The sequence below is a fragment of the Panulirus ornatus genome, chromosome 62 (genome assembly GCF_036320965.1).
Source record: "Panulirus ornatus isolate Po-2019 chromosome 62, ASM3632096v1, whole genome shotgun sequence".
NCBI lineage: Eukaryota > Metazoa > Arthropoda > Malacostraca > Decapoda > Palinuridae > Panulirus > Panulirus ornatus.
The window spans coordinates 12,488,387-12,511,277 of NC_092285.1; the positions used below are offsets into that span (position 1 = coordinate 12,488,387).

The window sequence follows — 22,891 nt, forward strand, 5'->3', positions numbered from 1 at the left end:
AGAAACTTGAGGAAACATAAATGTTTTCACATGGGTCTAAGGAAAACTGACAACAAATACATACAAAGGTCGGGTGGTTATGCCAAGAAATGGAGATCAGATACTATACTACACATCAGTGGTCTGAAGATAAAAAGGACTCGGAAATTCTGAACACTATATTCTGTGAGCGTAAAATTGAGAATAATGAAACAGGCTGTGATACTGGAATAAGCACTAACAAGTAAGCACTTGGCTGTAGCCATAAGGAATATGAATTTTCCATCAGTTTGCTTTATTGTTATACTATCTATTGTACCTGTAATCACAATAATAATCCTTTGCTGAAAATCAAAATTCATCTAAAATAAACTGCTCTTAGAATATAGAATTTCTACTTTAGTAAAAATTCAAAATAACAGTTTCTGACAACAGTGACTACTCACAACTCTTTTGGCATGGCATCATTTTCCACAGTTTCTTCGGGGCTAACAGTTGCCATTGCACCTGCAATTAAATACTAGAATGAATTTACTGAATGCTTTCAGGCACTACTACACCTAGATACTGCAAATTACCTTTATCTTAACCTAAGCTATTTTAGAAGCTCATTTCTACACCCTAAAAACAGAGCTGGAACAAACCTACTTTATCATACCACTGGCACATTTGGTTGATTGTGGCTACATCCCACAAGCTATATGAGCTAAAGTAGCCAATGTAATGGGGAGGGAATCTACCTAGATGTTTCACATAAAGAACAGGATGAATAAAAAAAAAAAAAATAGAATAGCAATTACAGGCATGCAGTAATGAAACAAAGGTTTACCACAAAACATCTGTTGTCTGAGAAGGAGGCAATTAAGTTCGACATCTTGATTCACACACACAATTAACATAGCAGGAAAGAGGAAGGAGCAGAGAAAGTTTGAAACAAAAGATATGCAGGAGATAACCCAAAACTGTTCCAAAAATTAATCAAGAGTAAAGCAACAGTAAAACGGGCCACTAATCAGTCTGAAGGATCCAGAGAGAACAGCTACTGAAGATGACATAAAAATCTAAATATTATGTTCAAAAGCATATTCAAAGCAGAAAATAAAGACCCAACACCTCTACATGAACTGGGAAGGAAAACTTGGAAAGCACTGAAACAATGAGAAGACTTTATTAGCCTATTAAGAAAGTACTGAAAACCCATCTTTGGGAGCTCCTGCAGTTTCTAGGCTGCACAACAATCAGAAGCAGGGAAATAATTGACTCCTTGAAAGCAAGAAGCTACCTGAAACTCTTTTCCTTTTCATCAACTGAAGATAAAAGAGCCTCACCAATGTTGACATCTAATGTGAAGTGCAAACTGGAAAAGATGAATTGGAAAATTGGAAAAGATAATCAGGAAGCTACCAGATTATTACTTCAAAGTGAGAGACAAAAAGGGCTCTGAGAAAGGAGGAATACACAAAAAGTCTTTGTGATTTCTATGAAAGCAAGCTCTGTTCTCAACAAAGGAAATGGATTGGTAGATTGTTTTCTTTGTGAATAGCTAAGTTAGTAAAGAGGTGGCTAAAATAACTGGATTTTCTGGTAAGCATATGAGGAAATCTTCTTCTATGAACAATAAACTATCTGTGGCTAAAACAACTGGATTTTCTGGTAAGCAGATGACAGAAACTTCTTCTATGGACAATAAACTACCTTAATATGGAATGAAAAGGTAATACGTTTTGGGGAATCTTTAAAAATGGGTTTGGGGTACCAATGGTGTAGTGCAAGGCATGGCCTTGGGACCATTGCCATTCTTGGTCAACATAAAGGTGTCTGAATAATGCTTTGGTCAAAGCAGGAATGAAAAGGTTTGCATCAACTTACAAAGGGACCTTGACAATCTCTAAAGTTAGTTTGATACATGGCTAACGAAGCTCAACTGAGTAAATGTAAAGTAATGAAATGAGGACACAATGAAAGAGCCTTGACATGAATATTTATCGATTGATTTATTTATAATTACTCCAGGACCAGCTGCTATAAATGAATCCTGGCATCATCCAGAATCTTTCTAAAGGCTCCTGTAGCCCAAGGATGTCCTACTTCCAGTAGCAGGGAAGACGATGTTCAATAACCTATTTACAACATACAAATTCACATTCATTTATTTTTCTTAGAAGAAAAGGGACCCCAAGTATAGTGACTTGCCTGAATTAGAAATAACCAGCTTCAACTAGCTTCACATACGTAGACATCATTCAATAATCTTATGTTTACATCAAAATTTCTAAGCAGAAATTTGTGGTACCTAGGCGTATGATGATGATGTCAGAATTCAAGCCAGCTAATTTTTGGCTTCTAAAATACTGGTGAATGATTGTAACTGCAAATCTGGTATAATCTCAAATCAAAGCATGTCAAGCATTTTTAATGCACATCATTATTAAGGATATGAAATACTGGGAAAGACTGAAAACAATGAGGCTGTACTTTCTGCAGTGCAAAGTAGAGGTGCAAGTAATTCACAGATGGGAAATCTTGGAAAGCCTGGTTCTCAACTTACATTCAAATACAGTTCTCTATTGAAAAAACAGAAATAGAAGATTCTGTACAACATTACAACAGAAATCAAAAGGTGCAAAAACACAGTAAAAGATTCTACACATCCAGGGCCTAAAATTACATACTACTTGCAACTATTGGAAAATATAAACTGTAAATTGGAAAAAAAAAGTCCTTACTGTATAACTATCTACAAAAAGCACCTGACCAGGAAGGATGTGATGTTTACATGAGCTTACAAGTCACAACCTTCAGTTGTCAGATGGAGTACAGTGGCAACACATCAGCTTGGCCTCAGGCCAAGGTGTATGGATATATGACCTCTGAAACTAATGCAAAGTATGGCAAGGCTTAGTGAATTTCAGTAAAGTTCTATAAAAAATCTTATCTTTTATGTACATTGCTTGCCTGCCATATTGGTACTCAAATCTGTGTTATAACTATACAAAAAATTCTCTCCATGACTTAAAAGCCAGCAGAAATTTCCCCAAATGAGAATCAGGTATTTATCCAAAATTCACTGCTAGTTTTGTCTGTGGTATGGAGGAGGAAATGACTTGTAAAGAATACATGCCTCACTGGTAATACTACACAATTAGATACTTTTGTACTAATTACTGTGCTGTAACAACAGCTATTGTTTTTGCTTATATCACACTTCAAGCTCTAAATTTTCCCTAACCTTGAAAGCCTTGCCCCTTCACTGGGAACCTGCCATATTTGCTAAAATGACCTAAATGTATATTCTATTTTTGTTTACAAATGTTCAACTGAAAAATATCATTTGATGTAATTTTTGTCAATACTGAAGTTAATAACTTGGCAAGCCTAAAGTAAACTATAATTATATGAGGTTAACTAAGGTCTTTTGTGCTGCTTTTATTTTTCTCAATAGCTCTATGAATAAAAGTAAACTTTTATCTTTTGTGTGTGCTTATATTAATCTCTGGACACCATCAAAAATTATAACACCTAAATTGTTACAACTAGTAGAATATTAATGTACCTGTAGATGATTTCTCCCTGAAGTTTAATGATATTTGCTCACCTAAACTCTTGTTTGCCCTCTCTTTTAACCCTTGCACCTACCTCTTGACCTCATACTACTTTCTCTTATCTATCTCCCAATCACTTATATTCTTTGTCTGTAAGGCCATACATCTCTCTTTTCTGTTTCACTAGCAACTTTACTTCATCATCCGAGCACTCACTACCATTTCCCAGAAACCTGCCCACCTACCATCTGCTAGCCTCACACTTTTCTCATACATGCCAGCACTGCCTGCCAAATATCTCCCATTCCTCACACTTTCCCCTAGCTTCATTTTCTCTCACTCGTCATTCTACGTCCAGTTACTCCTAGTTTACCTCACACATACATCTCTTTTCCAGGCTCACTCACTTTCACCACCCTCTTTTCACTTACATCATTTCCTCTTTTCTAAAAACCTCTACAAATCTACACCTTTGCCTCCACTAGGTAAATATCAGCCATCCCACCAGCTGCCCCTCTCAACACATTCATATCTAAGAATCCCTCTTTTGTGACCCTATTAATAACCATATAATCCAATAATGCCCCTTAACATCTTCCCTACTCACCCACGTATCCTTATGCGTGTCTTTCCTTTAAAACCAGGTATTCATAATCACCAGTCCTTTTTCAGCACACAAGTCTACAAGCTTTTCACCATTCTTAATCATAATATTGAGTACCCTATGCTCCCTAATCATACTCTCAACAACTACATTATTCACCTTCACATTTACATCACTCATCTCTACTACCCAATCTCATGTATCATAACTGCTGACAAATTCACTCAGCTGCTTCAGAAACATTTGCTTTTCATCATTATTCTTCTCACTGCCAGGTCCAACAGTACTAATAATCACCCATGATTTGCAATCCACCTTCATTTTTACCCACATCAGTCTGGAGCTCACTTCCTTAGACTCTTTCACATATTCCTATAACTTTGGCTTCAGCATTTAGGGATACCCTTTCCTAAACTTTTCCCCCTCACACCAACTCCTGACTATACCCCTATGACACTTCTAAACCATTTTTCTCCTTTACCCTTGAACTTTGTTTCACTCAAAGCTAGAAAATCTAAGTTCCTATCCTCAAACATACTACCTATCTCGACTAACATACATTCAGACACACTACTGCTAGGTCACTGGTTGTCAATCTACATAAAACTTCACAAACATTAAAAAAAGAATTATCATGCTTTCCTTTTAACTCACACTTCAATGCACAAAGCCACAGAAAGTGGAAAAAAACCATACTATGAAAATCCAACATTAAAAAAAATCATCTCAATACAATCCCAACTCATCTTACTTGGCACTCAATTCTATGGAACAGCACTAGACCCCTCCCGTCCTAACCACCCCATAACTAAGTACCAATCCCTAGGTAAAAATAAAAACCTTAACCTGCCTCACACCAGCAACATCTACTCACATATCTCTTCATCCCAAACAAACAGAACACTGACAAATCTCATACACACCAAAATAATTCAGCAAGCAATAAACAACTGACCTCCCAGTTCAGTCTTAAACTCCAGCCCTCTGGACACCCTTAAAAAAACACACTCACCAGACAAACATAAGTCAAACTCTCCTGCCTGTGCCTTAGATATCATACATCCCTACAACACTACAAACAACAATTCAAAATATCCCAATACCCTTCATGCCCATGATGCAAATAACATAAAGATGACACCAAGCAGTTACTACTTAAATGCCTTACATTTTTGCACATCGACACATACAAGACATTATAACACTTCATGACCTACAGTCCCTACCAGTGGATGTGGCCAGCTTCCTGAGTGCTGCAGGAGCCTCATAAGGATAGAATGGACTCCTGTGGAAGGAAGGTAAACTAAGGTATAAGGTCAATGGTGGATACATGGAAAAGTGAAAAATTTTAGGTTCTCTTAATTTCTAGACATGCTTTTTCACACATTTGTCTCCAAATTCTACCTCACCTTCTATGCCCAGCCCATTTCCATGTTACTTTGAGGATAAAAATGTACAGCATAATTTACCACAACATCAACTCTACAAAAACACTTACAAGCTAGCAAATCAACTGGAAATTTTCAATGATATCTGAATGTTCAAATCATTGCACCTGTGAAGTAAAGCCATCAAATTAGGAGCTATAAATGTGCATCGAATCATTTGTTCTACCATGTAGGCCAATTCTTTCAATGATTTTTGTCTTTATATCAGTTACAAGTGAAGTTTGTACAGGACTGAATGAGTTTGATTGATGTGGTATAATTCAGCAATGTGCTGTCAGAGGACAGACCAGGGAATTATGAACTAACATTAACTACTTAAACAAGCTACAAAGTAATTGACCTTTGTTATGATATTTCAAAGCCAAGATATCTGTCCTACGACAGCAATGTGAAACCAATGGTCTGGCCAAACAGGCCTGACTCAAGTGATCTATCTACATAAACCTGAGTGACAGTCTGTTGAGCTTTGTATGGATAATGGGCTCTGGTTTCAGTACATTACAAATGAGAGTTACGTAGTGGATGTGTGTAAATGAGGGCAATATTCATTTGTTCATGATTCATATGTGGGAAAGGCAATAATGTTCAGACAAAAATGTCAATTAACAAATGGATGCCTGTAAAATACACATCTACACTGAAACAATGGTAATTCACCAGTTTAGCTCCAAATCAAAACTAGCTTTGGGACATAATAAATACTTATGTTTTGGGTGCTTTACAAAATTCTTTGTGCTTACAGTTCACACTTCAGAATGTATCAAATAAGGGGATAACAGTTACGTATCTGGGAAAATGTATTAATGTAACAACAAAACCTACAAAAACCACACCTAAAAGTCACAATCATAGAAGAAATGTATCAACATTACAGTCATCTCCCACAGAGGCTTATAATCATGCCTGTTTACATCCAGCACCATATTGATGATGCAGTTTCATAAGGGTGACTGGTACATTTCAACTAGGTTACTGAAACACAAATCTTATCTGCTTGAGAGATTTGGTTTAGATATATTGTTTATTGTACTACAAATGTATCATCTACTGTTATTTTAATCAACATTTGTTGCCTTACTTAAAATCAGTCAATACAATGTAATGCTCCCTATTATGCTTCAAAGACATTTCAACTTTCACAACAAAGTACAGAAAGCACCTAATACCAAACTGAGTAATGACTTCACGCTGGTTTTGAAGAGAAGCTAAAGTGATGAATTATACATACAATAACAATGTAGTTGATCAATTTCTATGCCTGACTCACAATGGGGTTAACCACAACTTCACAAAAATTTTGATTGTTGGCATCTTCACCATCTTCATTAGGCAAATATATATATATATTTCTATAGCTGTTATGTGGTCTACTATCATTCCTTTTCTATAGACATGACTGATTCCAACAAAATATTGCAAATAATTCGTTAAGCCAATTTTCTTGGTGGACCTATTCTGTCCATATAACATGTACAACCGTGTATTTAATATAAATAAGATAGATAAAAAAAAATTCTCGCACACGTATGACTGTCATACTCGTTCACGTATATAAATCAAGGCATGACAGGGGTGTCATTATGATATACTTAACTGTAATCTTGAGACAACTATTCCACAAACAAGCAATATTGACAACGAATTAGCTGGTGAAAATATTAGTTAACTCATTCTGGAATCATTTATCATTTTCTTCAATGACAACTGACAAGAGCCGAAAAAAATCATAGATTGTATTTTGTAGATGAGCCGATTAAAATATCTTATGTATTAAGTTTAATATGTAACTTTCCAGTAATCATTATACATATATAAATAAAACGACTATTTTCACCGTGACCAAATGTAAACAACACGTGCAAACATCAATATAGTGGAAGCATATCTGTAAACTCCTTACATTGATCAGAACAAGGAATTGTGGGATTGCGTATGTTTTAAGAGTACAATCTCCACATGGTTTTAATTTCGAATACAGAAGTGTTTTATGGGAGAAAACTGACACGGAATCGCCATCCTTAAAACTCCAAATACTTAATTCATAACTGTAGTAGAGGTTGTGTAAACAACTAAGAGTCTCTGTCGACTAGTGTAATTTATCTATATCAACAGGGCTTGCCTTCCTGATAATTCTATTTATTCCCACTTTGACCCTTGTTGATCCAACTCGAGGGCAGTGGTCTTGCAGAGTATGTATTTATTATTGATAATATAACAAATGTGGTGTCAACTGGAAAGGCACTTGTATAATTTCAATGTTTTCTACATTTGAATCGATTCTGGACATAATTGTTTCTACTCAGGAGAAAGTCTTGTCAGTGTACATAAGCCAGTTTTCTTGGTATCATGAGTAGACTTGGAGTTAAGAGTTACACCAAAATCTTCTCATGATACCAAGAATCTTTTAGCTCTGCACTTTAGTCTACTTTAGTAATATTGAGAAGTGTTGCTTTGGGTTAATTTAAAGAGCTCTGAGAATAAGAACTCAATACTTGGAACAGGAATTTATCTCTGAGAAAAAAATAAAGCTAAGTAATGCAAATTGATTCCTTTGTTAATCATTGTGGTCAAAGTCTTTTATAATACTAAAGCTCTAACTACACATATAATTAGTCGTCAGCAATGTCTGAAAAGACATTATAACAAGTATGTTTGTTTGATGTATAGATTTGTTCATCCAAGTAGTAAAATATTTTCTAATTACCTTAATAACTTGGGAAGTATTTTGTCGTACACCAAAGGACAGCACAGGAAGGTAATCCTGAGGTTTATAACATTCCTTGTAGCTAGTGTAGAGGCATACAGGGGCCAGATTGGTTATAATTTAGAGACTAGGTTTGCTGAACATAAAGTATCATATAGATATAGCCAAGAAAGTTATTTTTTATCATGTCCGTAGTGAAGACCACTCAATGATTAGGAACACTGCCTCAGTGGTGTATAAATCAAAATGTAGTTTAAAAAGAAAAGTGGATTCCACATATATTGCTTGCAGTGAAAAAATGAAACTTTCACTTTGTCAAAGGATGCCAAACAGCATAATCCTAGCAACCATAAGTTTCATATTTGCTACTGACCCCACCCACATATGATAGATCATATAATTTAATCTGATGTTATCTTCTCTACATTTTTCTTGTCAAACCTTCAATATATGTGTATCTAATCTTTTGTTACTTTCCTAAAGAGGGTATAGGGTGAGATATTGAGCTCCTAGAATTATTCTTTTATTTCTTCAGTGTGGGTTTTATCATAAACTTTATCTGGAAAAACTTTATCTAGAAACTTGCTAATGTAATGTCAATCTTAAAATTCTCTAAACTACCCTACTCCCTCTCCTCCAACCACCCTACATCACTTGTACTCTCAGTATCCAAACTCTGAAAAATTGATCCACAACAGAATCACACAATACTTTCCGTTCTCACCCACAAAGCATAGCTTCATACCAACACACTTGGACTGTACTACTGGTAATAGACATCAACAAAGCATTTGATACTATCCCTGTCACATTCTCACTCAAAAACACTTGACACCACTCTCCACCACAGTGTCAAAAAGTGGTTGGTCAGTTTCACATCTGGCTGCCATGGCCGAGTCACTCACAATGGGATCACCTTTAAAGAACTAAAACTCTTCATGAAATTCTCCATGGAGCAGTTCTGCCTCCAACACTCTTCAGCCTGTTCATACATGACCTCCCATTACCTCAGGCCGACCTCAGCAGAAGAGCCGTTTGTGTGCAGACCTAACAGTCACATCAAAATTCCTTACCACCACAGTAGCAACATCAGAAATGCATCTTAACATTGTACAATTAGAACAATGATTCACCCAGAATGGAATGTCTGTATCTCCAGAGAAGCCTTCAATCTCTCTTTTAACCCCAGATAGACATGATGAAAGCCGGCAAGGCAGCAGGTATGGATGGTATTGCAGTGGAATTTATAAAAAAAGGGGGTGACTGTATTGTTGACTGGTTGGTAAGGTTATTTAATGTATGTATGACTCATGGTGAGGTGCCTGAGGATTGGCGGAATGCGTGCATAGTGCCATTGTACAAAGGCAAAGGGGATAAGAGTGAGTGCTCAAATTACAGAGGTATAAGTTTGTTGAGTATTCCTGGTAAATTATATGGGAGGGTATTGATTGAGAGGGTGAAGGCATGTACAGAGCATCAGATTGGGGAAGAGCAGTGTGGTTTCAGAAGTGGTAGAGGATGTGTGGATCAGGTGTTTGCTTTGAAGAATGTATGTGAGAAATACTTAGAAAAGCAAATGGATTTGTATGTAGCATTTATGGATCTGGAGAAGGCATATGATAGAGTTGATAGAGATGCTCTGTGGAAGGTATTAAGAATATATGGTGTGGGAGGCAAGTTGTTAGAAGCAGTGAAAAGTTTTTATCGAGGATGTAAGGCATGTGTACGTGTAGGAAGAGAGGAAAGTGATTGGTTCTCAGTGAATGTAGGTTTGCGGCAGGGGTGTGTGATGTCTCCATGGTTGTTTAATTTGTTTATGGATGGGGTTGTTAGGGAGGTAAATGCAAGAGTCTTGGAAAGAGGGGCAAGTATGAAGTCTGTTGGGGATGAGAGAGCTTGGGAAGTGAGTCAGTTGTTGTTCGCTGATGATACAGCGCTGGTGGCGGATTCATGTGAGAAACTGCAGAAGCTGGTGACGGAGTTTGGTAAAGTGTGTGGAAGAAGAAAGTTAAGAGTAAATGTGAATAAGAGCAAGGTTATTAGGTACAGTAGGGTTGAGGGTCAAGTCAATTGGGAGGTGAGTTTGAATGGAGAAAAACTGGAGGAAGTGAAGTGTTTTAGATATCTGGGAGTGGATCTGTCAGCGGATGGAACCATGGAAGCGGAAGTGGATCATAGGGTGGGGGAGGGGGCAAAAATTTTGGGAGCCTTGAAAAATGTGTGGAAGTCGAGAACATTATCCCGGAAAGCAAAAATGGGTATGTTTGAAGGAATAGTGGTTCCAACAATGTTGTATGGTTGCGAGGCGTGGGCTATGGATAGAGTTGTGCGCAGGAGGATGGATGTGCTGGAAATGAGATGTTTGAGGACAATGTGTGGTGTGAGGTGGTTTGATCGAGTAAGTAACGTAAGGGTAAGAGAGATGTGTGGAAATAAAAAGAGCGTGGTTGAGAGAGCAGAAGAGGGTGTTTTGAAGTGGTTTGGGCACATGGAGAGAATGAGTGAGGAAAGATTGACCAAGAGGATATATGTGTCGGAGGTGGAGGGAACGAGGAGAAGAGGGAGACCAAATTGGAGGTGGAAAGATGGAGTGAAAAGGATTTTGTGTGATCGGGGCCTGAACATGCAGGAGGGTGAAAGGAGGGCAAGGAATAGAGTGAATTGGAGCGATGTGGTATACAGGGGTTGACGTGCTGTCAGTGGATTGAATCAAGGCATGTGAAGCGTCCGGGGTAAACCATGGAAAGCTGTGTAGGTATGTATATTTGCGTGTGTGGACGTATGTATGTACATGTGTATGGGGGGGGTTGGGCCATTTCTTTCGTCTGTTTCCTTGCGCTACCTCGCAAACGCGGGAGACAGCGACGAGGTATAAAAAAAAAAAAAAAAAAAAAAAAGACATGGATCCATTTCACACCCTCCATTCACCTTGAATGGACTGTCTCTCCTGCAGAACAAAGCACCAGTCTTACAGGTGAAGGGTAGAGTGTCTTTAAAGATCTTAAAGGAGAGTATGGTAACTTTGATGCAAAATTTGTGGCCATTCATGGATGGTTCAATAGATTTAAGGCTTGAGCTAATTTTCATATTGTGAAAAATGTGGTGAGTCTGAACATGACTAGGATTAATGTAAAGGGATTTTTTTTATGGTTTAATATTTTCCTTCTTACTTTCTGTCCTATCTCTTATCTTCTAAACTTCCTGTAGGATATTGTTGGGCTGTGTGGGAATTATTGGATTGGATGTATTTTTCACAACTAGATATGAACTTGTGATGTATTTTGTCATAAAAGGTAGGGGTGATTTATGTCTCCACAGATGGTGTGGTTACTCGAATTAATTTTTAGGATTTTGTCCATTATCCTCTGTAAGAAGAAATAGCTTTTAAAATGTTTTAAACTAATTCTTATGTCATGGGCTTCAGTCAAAGAAGCCAAGCCCTTAGGAATGCACACAATAACAAAGGTAGGACAACATATGTAGACTTAATCCTTAGGGATTGCTATCCCTGTATTTATACTGTAGAGTTAGGCCATTTTAGGTTTTTAATCTCCAAGGTTTAAATTTCATTAATTTCAGAATTGTAAATATGAACAAGAATAGTGTCAAGCCCCAGTCTGTCAGGAACAGAAAAGGATTTGAAAGAGGGAAGGAGAAAAGACATAACCCTTTTGAACTCCACATTAACCGAGTGAAGCATGATGTTCTAGGCTGTAAAAGAAAACAAGACTTTGGTCTACCTGGTGTTGCTAGAGCAAAGGCAGTAAAAAAGGTAACAGTAAATTCAGGGATTTTTCCAGGATTGGTTTTTGTCAGCTTTCAGCATTAACTGATGGAGCAAAGGGATTTTTCCAACTACATTAATCTATCTCTTGAAACATACCACTGTAGTTGATATAAAAAGCTAACATGCATGTTACATTTTAGATGCACCACATTGAGCGTTGGGTCAATTAACTGAAATTATTTGGTTAACTTATGTTTTAAGAGTTTCTTAAATTTGATGGATTAATTGGTGAAAGTTAACTAACTCACTGCAGAATTATTATTATACACTATGTATCAGATTTTTTTAAGTAGCCTCAAGAACCTGTAGCAAGTGGTGGGATGACACAGTTAAGTTGCTATGAAAAAGAAAAATAACCGTATGGGTGCTTCTTACAAGGAAGGAGTGTGAGTGATTGGAAGATATACAAGAGAAAGCTGCAAGAATGCAAGAGGAATGTGCAGGAGCTGAAATTACTGGCAAATGAGAGTTGGGGTGAGCGTGTATCATCATTCTTAAGGGAGAATGAGAAAATGTTTTAGGTGGTGGCCATCTGTTAGAAAAATGAGAACACCAGAAAATGTCAGAAGGGGGCGAATGAGGAAGTTGTATCAGACAGAGATGAGGTGAAGAGATGAATTGATTACTTTGAGGGGTTGTTGAGTTTGATGATAAGATGGAAGATGCAGGGTGTTTGGGTTGGGGAGATATGCTTTGTGAGAAAGTCATTGTAACTGGTGTAGTGAAAAGAGAAGAGTTGGTGAAAGTTGTGCATAGGATGATTTGTAACAAGGTGCTGGAGTGGATGGTATTGGAGTTGAACTTTTTAAAAAAGGAGGTAACTGTGTTGTTGACAGGTTAGTTAGGATTTTCATTATGGATATGGATCAGGTCAAGTATCTAAAGATAGGTGGAATGCCTGTTTAGTGCCAATGTTTAAAGACCATGGGGACAAAGGTGAGTGTTCTAATTGCAACTGTTTCCATTGTTTTATTCACTGCCATGCCCACTCTCCTCAAAATTTTCTCCATTGAGTCTCGCACTCCAGCTAACCTGTACCTCTGCCCTTCTAAACCTGATAACCTTGCTTTTATTCGCATTTACTGTCAACTTCCTTCCTTGACATACTCTCTCAAACTCAGACACCAGCTTCTGCAGTTTTTCACTGAAATCTGCTACTACTGCTGTGTCATTATCAATCAACAACTGACTCACTTCTCAGGCCGCCTCATCCCCTGTACTAGATGTGTATGTGGATATCATGCTTATGTATTTTGAAGATGTGGATGTCACTTTCTAAAAACAGCAGATGCTGATGTGAATGTCAGACTGTGACATCCTTGCAGATGTGGGTGTTTTCAGGATATTTTGTTGTATATTTTAATAGACTTAGAATTATTCACTCATTATAGAATATTAGTCATTTCCAAGTGGCAGCTACTTTTGTTACAAAATACTGTGTGACTTTCTTATTGTTATGATGAGTTTCAGCCACACAAGTTGCATTACCAGGATGCAGACCCAACTTGTCCTGCATCCCACCAATCACTTTCCCCAACCTCCACCCTTTTGAAAGTGGTTAACTACTAATCTATTAATAGCTGTTCTTTCATCACTCAGTCATTCAGTATTTAAAGTTCAAGATAGGCAGGTTTTTCTTCAAAAACAAAAGTTTCTCTGCCTTTTCTGCTGAATGTTGCTTATGTTTTGCATGATAGATCAGGCCAGCACCACTGAATAGCTGCTAGCTAGGGACACTGCATGGGGGACAGCAAAGATATCAACAAGCAACCTTTGCCAAATCAGGGTAGATTCTCATCTTTTCTTTACACCGTTGCAAACTGTCTTCATTTGTTCTGTTGACTCTCTTTTCCTTGTAACACCTCTCAGTATCTTCCATTGCACTCTTACTTGCTGCATGTCTCTCTCCTGCTTCATCATCACTACTGGAAGCAAGAATAGAGGTCATTGCTTTATCCAGTGTCCCATAAATGTTGATTGCATTAATTGTTTGTGCTTTGTCGACTTCTTCGTTTTCTCGTTGGTTCATCGTCTTCATTTGCCTTGGTGCTCAGCTGAGTCAGCTCTTCGCATAGTCTGGCATCTAATGATTTCACTTGATCAGTGATGTAAGAAAAGGAAAAGAATTTACTTTTATATCTTGGATCAAAATATAGTGCAACTGTACAAATCTTCACTTTCAAGCCAGGAAAATCTTTCTTCAACATCAGCTCGCTCTGTTTGTTTCATGATGTTTACTGCCTGTGTTGCTTTTTTATCTTGGGTTGACTCAATCAGTGACTTGATATCTGGTTCAGAGCCTGAAACTGAGGTATCAGTTACTTCAAAACTTCTGATGTGCTTGTCTGAAGAGTGGTTTTCAACGAAACTACAATAGGTATCACATCCCCTCCTGTAGATGATGGGTCACACAATTGTTTTATGATATCTTCATAAGGTTCTAGAGCTTATGCACATTTGGACATTATTGACCATTCTGTGGTGCCGAGTTGCTTTGTTTTGGAGTTGGTAGCAGCATACAAAAATAGTGACTCCTTTACTTCTAGTGTTCTTTTTAGCATGTGCAAGGTGCTGTTACACCTTTTGGGTGTATTATGGACAACACATAGCTTGGGTTCTTGCAGCCTGTCCTGAATCTTTTTTTAGTTTATCTTGTGCCATGCATTTCATCTTGTGATGATGTTTCAGTTTTAACAACTTTTATTTTATGCACAGCACAATCCAAATTATTTACATCTGAAAGGAATAGAGCTTTTTTCATACTTACTCCAGCATCAAACAAAACATTTATACTGGAGATGTCCCCTTTCATCAACAAATCATCAAACTTTCTAGAAATATACTCTCCTGTGTGCTGTTCTTGTAGTGGTTCAGCACCTTACACAAATTTCATTCTTTCAAAGTCCTTATTGATATCATGTGTAGTTAGACTTGGCAGTGAAACACCTGCTGAGGAAATTGCTTGTTTAACATCTACTTTATAAATGAGTAAAAGTAATAAATGACTGTTGACTTGTCATTTTGTTGATATGTGAGCAACAGTGGGAGGTAGGAATTCTGTTTGGCCTTTACTGGTTCCTGGATATAATCATCTGCATTGAATTCTGTGACTTCAATTTTGATCTACTTGAGTTTGTCAGAGTAAACTATTAATCCTCATAGTTCTTTTGTTCATTAATGTGGTACAACTTCACTATTCTGAGCCTCTGCTCTCTCTACTATTTTTTTTCTCTCATATTGTACCTCAGACATCAAACTCCTTCTCTTACCATCTTCTGCAAAGTATTTCTTTCTAGGATAAAGTTGTCAGCCAAACACCTACACTTGAGTAAAGCTAGTGAATGAATGACATTATATTGACATGGGCAACACTGATAGGTGGGAAATCTCATCAGCCATTACTGGTCCCTGAATGTAGACAACATTCATATATTTCATTCATATCCCCTTTTGTGGTACAATTTTACTGATTGCATCTCTAATCCTGCAACTCCTCCACACCATCTTTCTATAACTTAATTTGCATTGAGTTTTGTTTCAAGCCTCCATTATATTTTCCCTGAATTTAAATCTTTGATTTAAATTCAGTTTCATCCATACTCAAATTATGAATCCTCTTACTTGGTTAGGAAAGAACAAGTGTTATAATACTTCAAAGTTCCCTATTAAACATTTATCATAACACAGAAATACTTCACGACTTTGTTTTCACAGAGGGAAAGGTCTTTGCTACTAGAGTACAAATTACGCAACAAGAGCAATGTATTTGTTGACAGACGGATTGGTGAAAATGACACAAATATGGACCCTGATCGGAAAATTGCTCTCCGACTTGCTGCTGAAAAGAAAAGGCAGTTTAACAAGGTAACATAACTCATGTATCTCCTAGTGCTTATTTTAGATGTCAAGAATGAAAAACATGGTGGCCATAGGTGTAGTAAGAGGTTCGTAGAAGGCTGCAGTTTCTTCTAATATAGTTGTCATATATGAAGCATTTTTTTCAAGTATATTTTCTTTGTTACATTCTTTCCCATGAGCTTGAGACACTCCTTAGAAAATACAAGTCAAGAACTCCCAAGCCTCATGATTTTCAGTTGAGGTGTACAGATACCAAATTTTAGCTGATGGTGATACCAGTGCTGGTTTTCAGTGCCAGTACCAATACCTTCAAAAATTAATAAGAAAATAGAAATTATGGCTTGTTATTCTTTTGTTTTTTTTCAAATAAGGTTAAGAAATCATTTTATGAGTAAATGTTCTGTAGGTTTTGCCTCTTTTATGAAGGGTAGGTGAAAAAAAACATCATTACAAAGCTAGTTTTGACTATACTGTGTCATGAAAGTGAACCATGATATGGTACATGAATTCATGAGTGTATAAGCTTCTGAAGTTAGGCATAAATATAAGATACAAAAACTAAAAAAAAATTCTGCTCAAATTTTAATGTATTTTTATATCCCTGGGGTAGGGGAGAAAGAATTCTACCTCTCTGTTTCCTGCATGCTGTACAAGGTGACTAAAGAGAGTGGTAGTGGGGGACAAGAACCCCTCCCTTCTTGTAGTTCAATTTCTAAAACACAGAACCAAAGAAGGAGCCATATAGGGAGTGCTCATCCTCTGTGAAGGCTCAGGCTGAGGTGTCTGAATGAGTATGTAGTTAACAGAGATTAGAAGAGTGGAGATAGCTAGTATGTTGGAGGAAAGAAATCTGGATATTTTGACTGTGAGCGAAACAAAATTCAATGATTAAGGGTTTGGAAATACCTTAGGAATAGAGTCATGGGTTGATGAGAAGGACAAGAGCTAAGGAAGGAGTAGCACTACTCCTGAAGCAGGAGTTGTGGGAGTGTGTGAAAGTGTAAGGATGTAAATTCTGCGGGTAAAAATGAAAGTGGACGGTGAGAGTTGGGTGATTATTAGCACGTATGCACTATCTCATTATTATCCTCTTTCATTGTCCTTGAATAAAACGTATCAGGTCATGCCATTTTATTCATTTTCATTTGGTTTATTGCTGATAGTATGTCTTCAGCTTTTATGCTAGTTTGCTTAAGAATGTTTTCCTCTTATCAGTGAATTTGGATTCAGGACATGGGCTGTGTCTTCAGTCATAAATACTAATGCAAAAGTCATTTTATATTGTTGCCATGGCTTCGTTGTCTTGAACATGTCACAATTTTCTGAAATTAATGCAACTTTAATGAGAACATCATTATGTCTCAGGGAATATATTTATTTGATATTCTGCATATATCAAGGGAATGACTTATTTATGAATATTTTGGCAGGTTATTTCAAATATCTTTTTCCTCTTTGTTGTTAGTCAGTGTTTATGTTATTCATTCAAAATATCAGGAGGTATTATATTTATTTTATATTGAAATAGAGAAATTAATGAGTCCCATGTTTTCCATTCACAGAAAGAACTATTCAATTTGAATGATGAAGATGAACTAACTCATAAAGGTTTATCTCTGGATGATTACAACATGAATGACAAATTGGATATTAGTGATGACGATGAAGATGACATGCTTGATGGTCAGTTTTATTTCTTTGCATTATTGAGTTGGTTACTTATTGTGATCATATGAATGGTGTGCATGTTCTTCTAGTACTGTTTAAGTGAAAACTTTCTAAGGAAGGAAACTTTCCTGTGAAAATGCCATTGATGATTTTGAAATATTCAAAATTTAATGTCCTTTTTCTCTCTTTTGGTGTCCCTGGCTATCTATCTTTTTGTACCTTTGGGGACTCCCTCAAGGAGATGACCGTGGCAAAAGAATCTTCATAAATGTTGAACTCTAGTTTCCCATGAACAAACAAGGTGATTATTGGGGTTTGGACCATTCTGAATCCCAAGATAATGAAGTAGAAGCTGTCTTCACTTGACCTTTTCAGTTGAATTACTTATCCATATCTCTGGTGCCTGTTCCCTTTACGAACTCCCAAAACCACAGCTCCCTTTCCACATCCAGGCCCCACAGGCCTTTACATGATTTACCCCAGATGCTTCACATGCCCTGGTTCAATCCACTGACAGCATGTCGACCCTGGTACACCACATCGTTCCAATTCACTCTATTCCTTGCGCACCTTTCGCCTTCCTATGTGTTCAGGCCCCAATCACTCAAAATCTTTTTCACTCCATCCTTCCGCCTCCAGTTTGGTCTCCCATTTCTCCTTCCCTCCATCTCTGACACATATATCCTCTTTGTCAATCTTTCCTCACTCATTCTCTCCCATGTATCCAAACCATTTCATGACACCCTCTTCTGCTCTTTCAACCACACTCTTTTTATTACCACACATCTCTTACCCTTTCATTACTTACTCGATCAAACCACCTCACACCACATATGGTCCTCAAACATTTCATTTCCAATACATCCACCTTCCTCCACACAACCTTATCTATAGCCAATGTATTGCAACCAAATAACATTGTTGGAACCATTATTCCTTCAAACATAACCATTTTTGCTCTCCGAGATAACGTTCTCACCTTCCACACATTTGATCGCTATTTCCCGCATCAGCGAGATAGTGCCAGGAAACAGACAAAGAATGGCCCATCCACTCGTATACACACACACACACATATATATATATATATATATATATATATATATATATATTATCCCTGGGGATAGGGGTGAAAGAATACTTCCCACGCATTCCTCGCGTGTCGTAGAAAGTGACTAGAGGGGACGGGAGCGGGGGGCCAGAAATCCTCCCATCCTTGTATTTTTTTTTAACTTTCTAAAATGGGAAACAGAAGAAGGAGTCACGCGGGGAGTGCTCATCCTCCTCGAAGGCTCAGATTGGGGTGCCTAAATGTGTGTGGATGTAACCAAGATGTGAAAAAAGGAGAGATAGGTAGTATGTTTGAGGAAAGGAACCTGGAAGTTTTGGCTCTGAGTGAAACGAAGCTCAAGGGTAAAGGGGAAGAGTGGTTTGGGAATGTCTTGGGAGTAAAGTCAGGGGTTAGTGAGAGGACAAGAGCAAGGGAAGGAGTAGCAGTACTCCTGAAACAGGAGTTGTGGAAGTATGTGATAGAATGTAAGAAAGTAAATTCTCGATTAATATGGGTAAAACTGAAAGTTGATGGAGAGAGATGGGTGATTATTGGTGCATATGCACCTGGGCATGAGAAGAAAGATCATGAGAGGCAAGTGTTTTGGGAGCAGCTGAATGAGTGTGTTAGTGGTTTTGATGCACGAGACCGGGTTATAGTGTTGGGTGATTTGAATGCAAAGGTGAGTAATGTGGCAGTTGAGGGAATAATTGGTATACATGGGGTGGTCAGTGTTGTAAATGGAAATGGTGAAGAGCTTGTAGATTTATGTGCTGAAAAAGGACTGATGATTGGGAATACCTGATTTAAAAAGCGAGATATACATAAGTATACTTATGTAAGTAGGAGAGATGGCCAGAGAGCGTTATTGGATTACGTGTTAATTGACAGGTGCGCGAAAGAGAGACTTTTGGATGTTAATGTGCTGAGAGGTGCAACTGGAGGGATGTCTGATCATTATCTTGTGGAGGCTAAGGTGAAGATTTGTATGGGTTTTCAGAAAAGAAGAGTGAATGTTGGGGTGAAGAGGGTGGTGAGAGTAAGTGAGCTTGGGAAGGAGACTTGTGTGAGGAAGTACCAGGAGAGACTGAGTACAGAATGGAAAAAGGTGAGAACAATAGAAGTAAGGGGAGTGGGGGAGGAATGGGATGTATTTAGGGAATCAGTGATGGATTGCGCAAAAGATGCTTGTGGTATGAGAAGAGTGGGAGGTGGGTTGATTAGAAAGGGTAGTGAGTGGTGGGATGAAGAAGTAAGAGTATTAGTGAAAGAGAAGAGAGAGGCTTTTGGACGATTTTTGCAGGGAAAAAATGCAATTGAGTGGGAGACGTATAAAAGAAAGAGACAGGAGGTCAAGAGAAAGGTGCAAGAGGTGAAAAAAAGGGCAAATGAAAGTTGGGGTGAGAGAGTATCATTAAATTTTAGGGAGAATAAAAAGATGTTCTGGAAGGAGGTAAATAAAGTGCGTAAGACAAGGGAGCAAATGGGAACTTCAGTGAAGGGCGCAAATGGGGAGGTGATAACAAGTAGTGGTGATGTGAGAAGGAGATGGAGTGAGTATTTTGAAGGTTTGTTGAATGTGTTTGATGATAGAGTGGCAGATATAGGGTGTTTTGGTCGAGGTGGTGTGCAAAGTGCGAGGGTTAGGGAAAATGATTTGGTAAACAGAGAAGAGGTAGTAAAAGCTTTGCGGAAGATGAAAGCCGGCAAGGCAGCAGGTTTGGATGGTATTGCAGTGGAATTTATTAAAAAAGGGGGTGACTGTATTGTTGACTTGTTGGTAAGGTTATTTAATGTATGTATGACTCATGGTGAGGTGCCTGAGGATTGGTGGAATGCGTGCATAGTGCCATTGTACAAAGGCAAAGGGGATAAGAGTGAGTGCTCAAATTACAGAGGTATAAGTTTGTTGAGTATTCCTGGCAAATTATATGGGAGGGTATTGATTGAGAGGGTGAAGGCATGTACAGAGCATCAGATTGGGGAGGAGCAGTGTGGTTTCAGAAGTGGTAGAGGATGTGTGGATCAGGTGTTTGCTTTGAAGAATGTACGTGAGAAATACTTAGAAAAGCAAATGGATTTGTATGTAGCATTTATGGATCTGGAGAAGGCATATGATAAGAGTTGATAGAGATGCTCTGTGGAAGGTATTAAGAATATATGGTGTGGGAGGCAAGTTGTTAGAAGCAGTGAAAAGTTTTTATCGAGGATGTAAGGCATGTGTACGTGTAGGAAGAGAGGAAAGTGATTGGTTCTCGGTGAATGTAGGTTTGCGGCAGGGGTGTGTGATGTCTCCATGGTTGTTTAATTTGTTTATTGATGGGGTTGTTAGGGAGGTGAATGCAAGAGTTTTGGAAAGAGGGGCAAGTATGAAGTCTGTTGGGGATGAGAGAGCTTGGGAAGTGAGTCAGTTGTTGTTCGCTGATGATACAGCGCTGGTGGCTGATTCATGTGAGAAACTACAGAAGCTGGTGACTGAGTTTGGTAAAGTGTGTGAAAGAAGAAAGTTAAGAGTAAATGTGAATAAGAGCAAGGTTATTAGGTACAGTAGGGTTGAGGGTCAAGTCAATTGGGAGGTGAGTTTGAATGGAGAAAAACTGGAGGAAGTGAAGTGTTTTAGATATCTGGGAGTGGATCTGGCAGCGGATGGAACCATGGAAGCGGAAGTGGATCATAGGGTGGGGGAGGGGGCGAAAATTCTGGGAGCCTTGAAGAATGTGTGGAAGTCGAGAACATTATCTCGGAGAGCAAAAATGGGTATGTTTGAAGGAATAGTGGTTCCAACAATGTTGTATGGTTGCGAGGCATGGACTATGGATAGAGTTGTGCGCAGGAGGATGGATGTGCTGGAAATGAGATGTTTGAGGACAATGTGTGGTGTGAGGTGGTTTGATCGAGTAAGTAACGTAAGGGTAAGAGAGATGTGTGGAAATAAAAAGAGCGTGGTTGAGAGAGCAGAAGAGGGTGTTTTGAAATGGTTTGGTCACATGGAGAGAATGAGTGAGGAAAGATTGACCAAGAGGATATATGTGTCGGAGGTGGAGGGAACGAGGAGAAGAGGGAGACCAAATTGGAGGTGGAAAGATGGAGTGAAAAAGATTTTGTGTGATCGGGGCCTGAACATGCAGGAGGGTGAAAGGAGGGCAAGGAATAGAGTGAATTGGAGTGATGTGGTATACCGGGGTTGACGTGCTGTCAGTGGATTGAATCAAGGCATGTGAAGCGTCTGGGGTAAACCATGGAAAGCTGTGTAGGTATGTATATTTGCGTGTGTGGACGTATGTATATACATGTGTATGGGGGTGGGTTGGGCCATTTCTTTTGTCTGTTTCCTTGCGCTACCTCGCAAACGCGGGAGACAGCGACAAAGCAAAAAAAAAAAATAAAAAAAAAATATATATATATAAACGCCCATACACGCACATTAACCCATATACATACACATATACACAGACATATATGTACACATATATATATTCATGCTTGTCTTCATCCAGTCCTGGTGCTGCCCTGCCTCACAGGAAACAGCATCACTACCCCCTGCTTCAGCAAGGTAGTGCCAAGAAAACAGACAAAAAAGGCCACATTTGTTCACACAGTCTCTAGATGTCATGTGTAATACACTGAAACCACAGCTCACTATCCATATCCAGACCCCACAGGCCTTTCCATGGTTTACCCCAGATGTTTCACATACCCTGGTTTAGTCCATTGACTGCATGTCGACTCTGGTATACCTCATTGTTCCAATTCACTCTGTTCCTTTCACACCTCTCACCCTCCTGTATGTTCAGGCCCTGATCACTCAAATTCTTTTTCATTCCATACTCCCACCTCCAATTTGGTCTCCCGCTTCTCCTTGTTCCCTCCACATGACATACATCCTCTTTGTCAACCTTTCCTTACTCATTCTCTCCAAATGTTCAAACCATTTCAACACACCCTCTTCTGCACTCATAACCGCACTCTTTTTATTACCACATATCTCTCTTACCCTTTCATTACTTACTCGATCAAACCATCTCACACTACATACTGTCGTCAAACATTTCATTTCCAGCACATCCACCCTGAACCAAGGTATATAAAACAATCAAGGTAAACCATGGAGTAGTCTGTGGGGTTTGGCTATGGACAGTAGTTTCTGTTATGGTACTTTTTACACAACAGCTGAGATTAGTTGTGTTCAGATGAGGCCATTGTATATTCATCTCAGATGCTGCTCCACTAAAGCCTCAGCATTCACTTGT

At 38.4% G+C, this 22,891-nt stretch overlaps 2 protein-coding genes across 12 annotated transcripts in view; one reads left to right on the forward strand and one right to left on the reverse strand.

Moving 5' to 3' along the window:
• Positions 1-22,891, reverse strand: part of LOC139745817 (histone deacetylase 11-like) — a 93,834-nt gene that overhangs the window by 24,420 nt on the left and 46,523 nt on the right. For 2 of the 5 annotated variants that reach the window (XM_071656395.1, XM_071656392.1), the window contains exon 2: positions 426-486. In XM_071656395.1, the coding sequence (XP_071512496.1) occupies positions 426-481 (56 nt within the window). In that variant the 5' untranslated portion in view covers positions 482-486. Of the gene's footprint in view, positions 1-425; positions 487-5,351; positions 5,411-7,166; positions 7,231-22,891 lie in introns of those variants that run through there. The other 3 variants (XM_071656394.1, XM_071656397.1, XM_071656393.1) reach the window with 3 other exon arrangements.
• Positions 7,401-22,891, forward strand: part of l(3)07882 (Nucleolar protein 14 homolog l(3)07882) — a 53,804-nt gene continuing 38,313 nt past the window's right edge. Inside the window, exons 1-4 of one of the 7 annotated variants that reach the window (XM_071656351.1) lie at positions 7,401-7,460; positions 11,857-12,049; positions 15,779-15,928; positions 17,485-17,605. In XM_071656351.1, the coding sequence (XP_071512452.1) occupies positions 11,867-12,049; positions 15,779-15,928; positions 17,485-17,605 (454 nt within the window). In that variant the 5' untranslated portion in view covers positions 7,401-7,460; positions 11,857-11,866. Of the gene's footprint in view, positions 7,504-7,610; positions 7,630-7,651; positions 7,763-8,164; positions 8,329-8,393; positions 9,498-11,173; positions 11,252-11,856; positions 12,050-15,778; positions 15,929-17,484; positions 17,606-22,891 lie in introns of those variants that run through there. The other 6 variants (XM_071656347.1, XM_071656350.1, XM_071656348.1 and 3 more) reach the window with 6 other exon arrangements.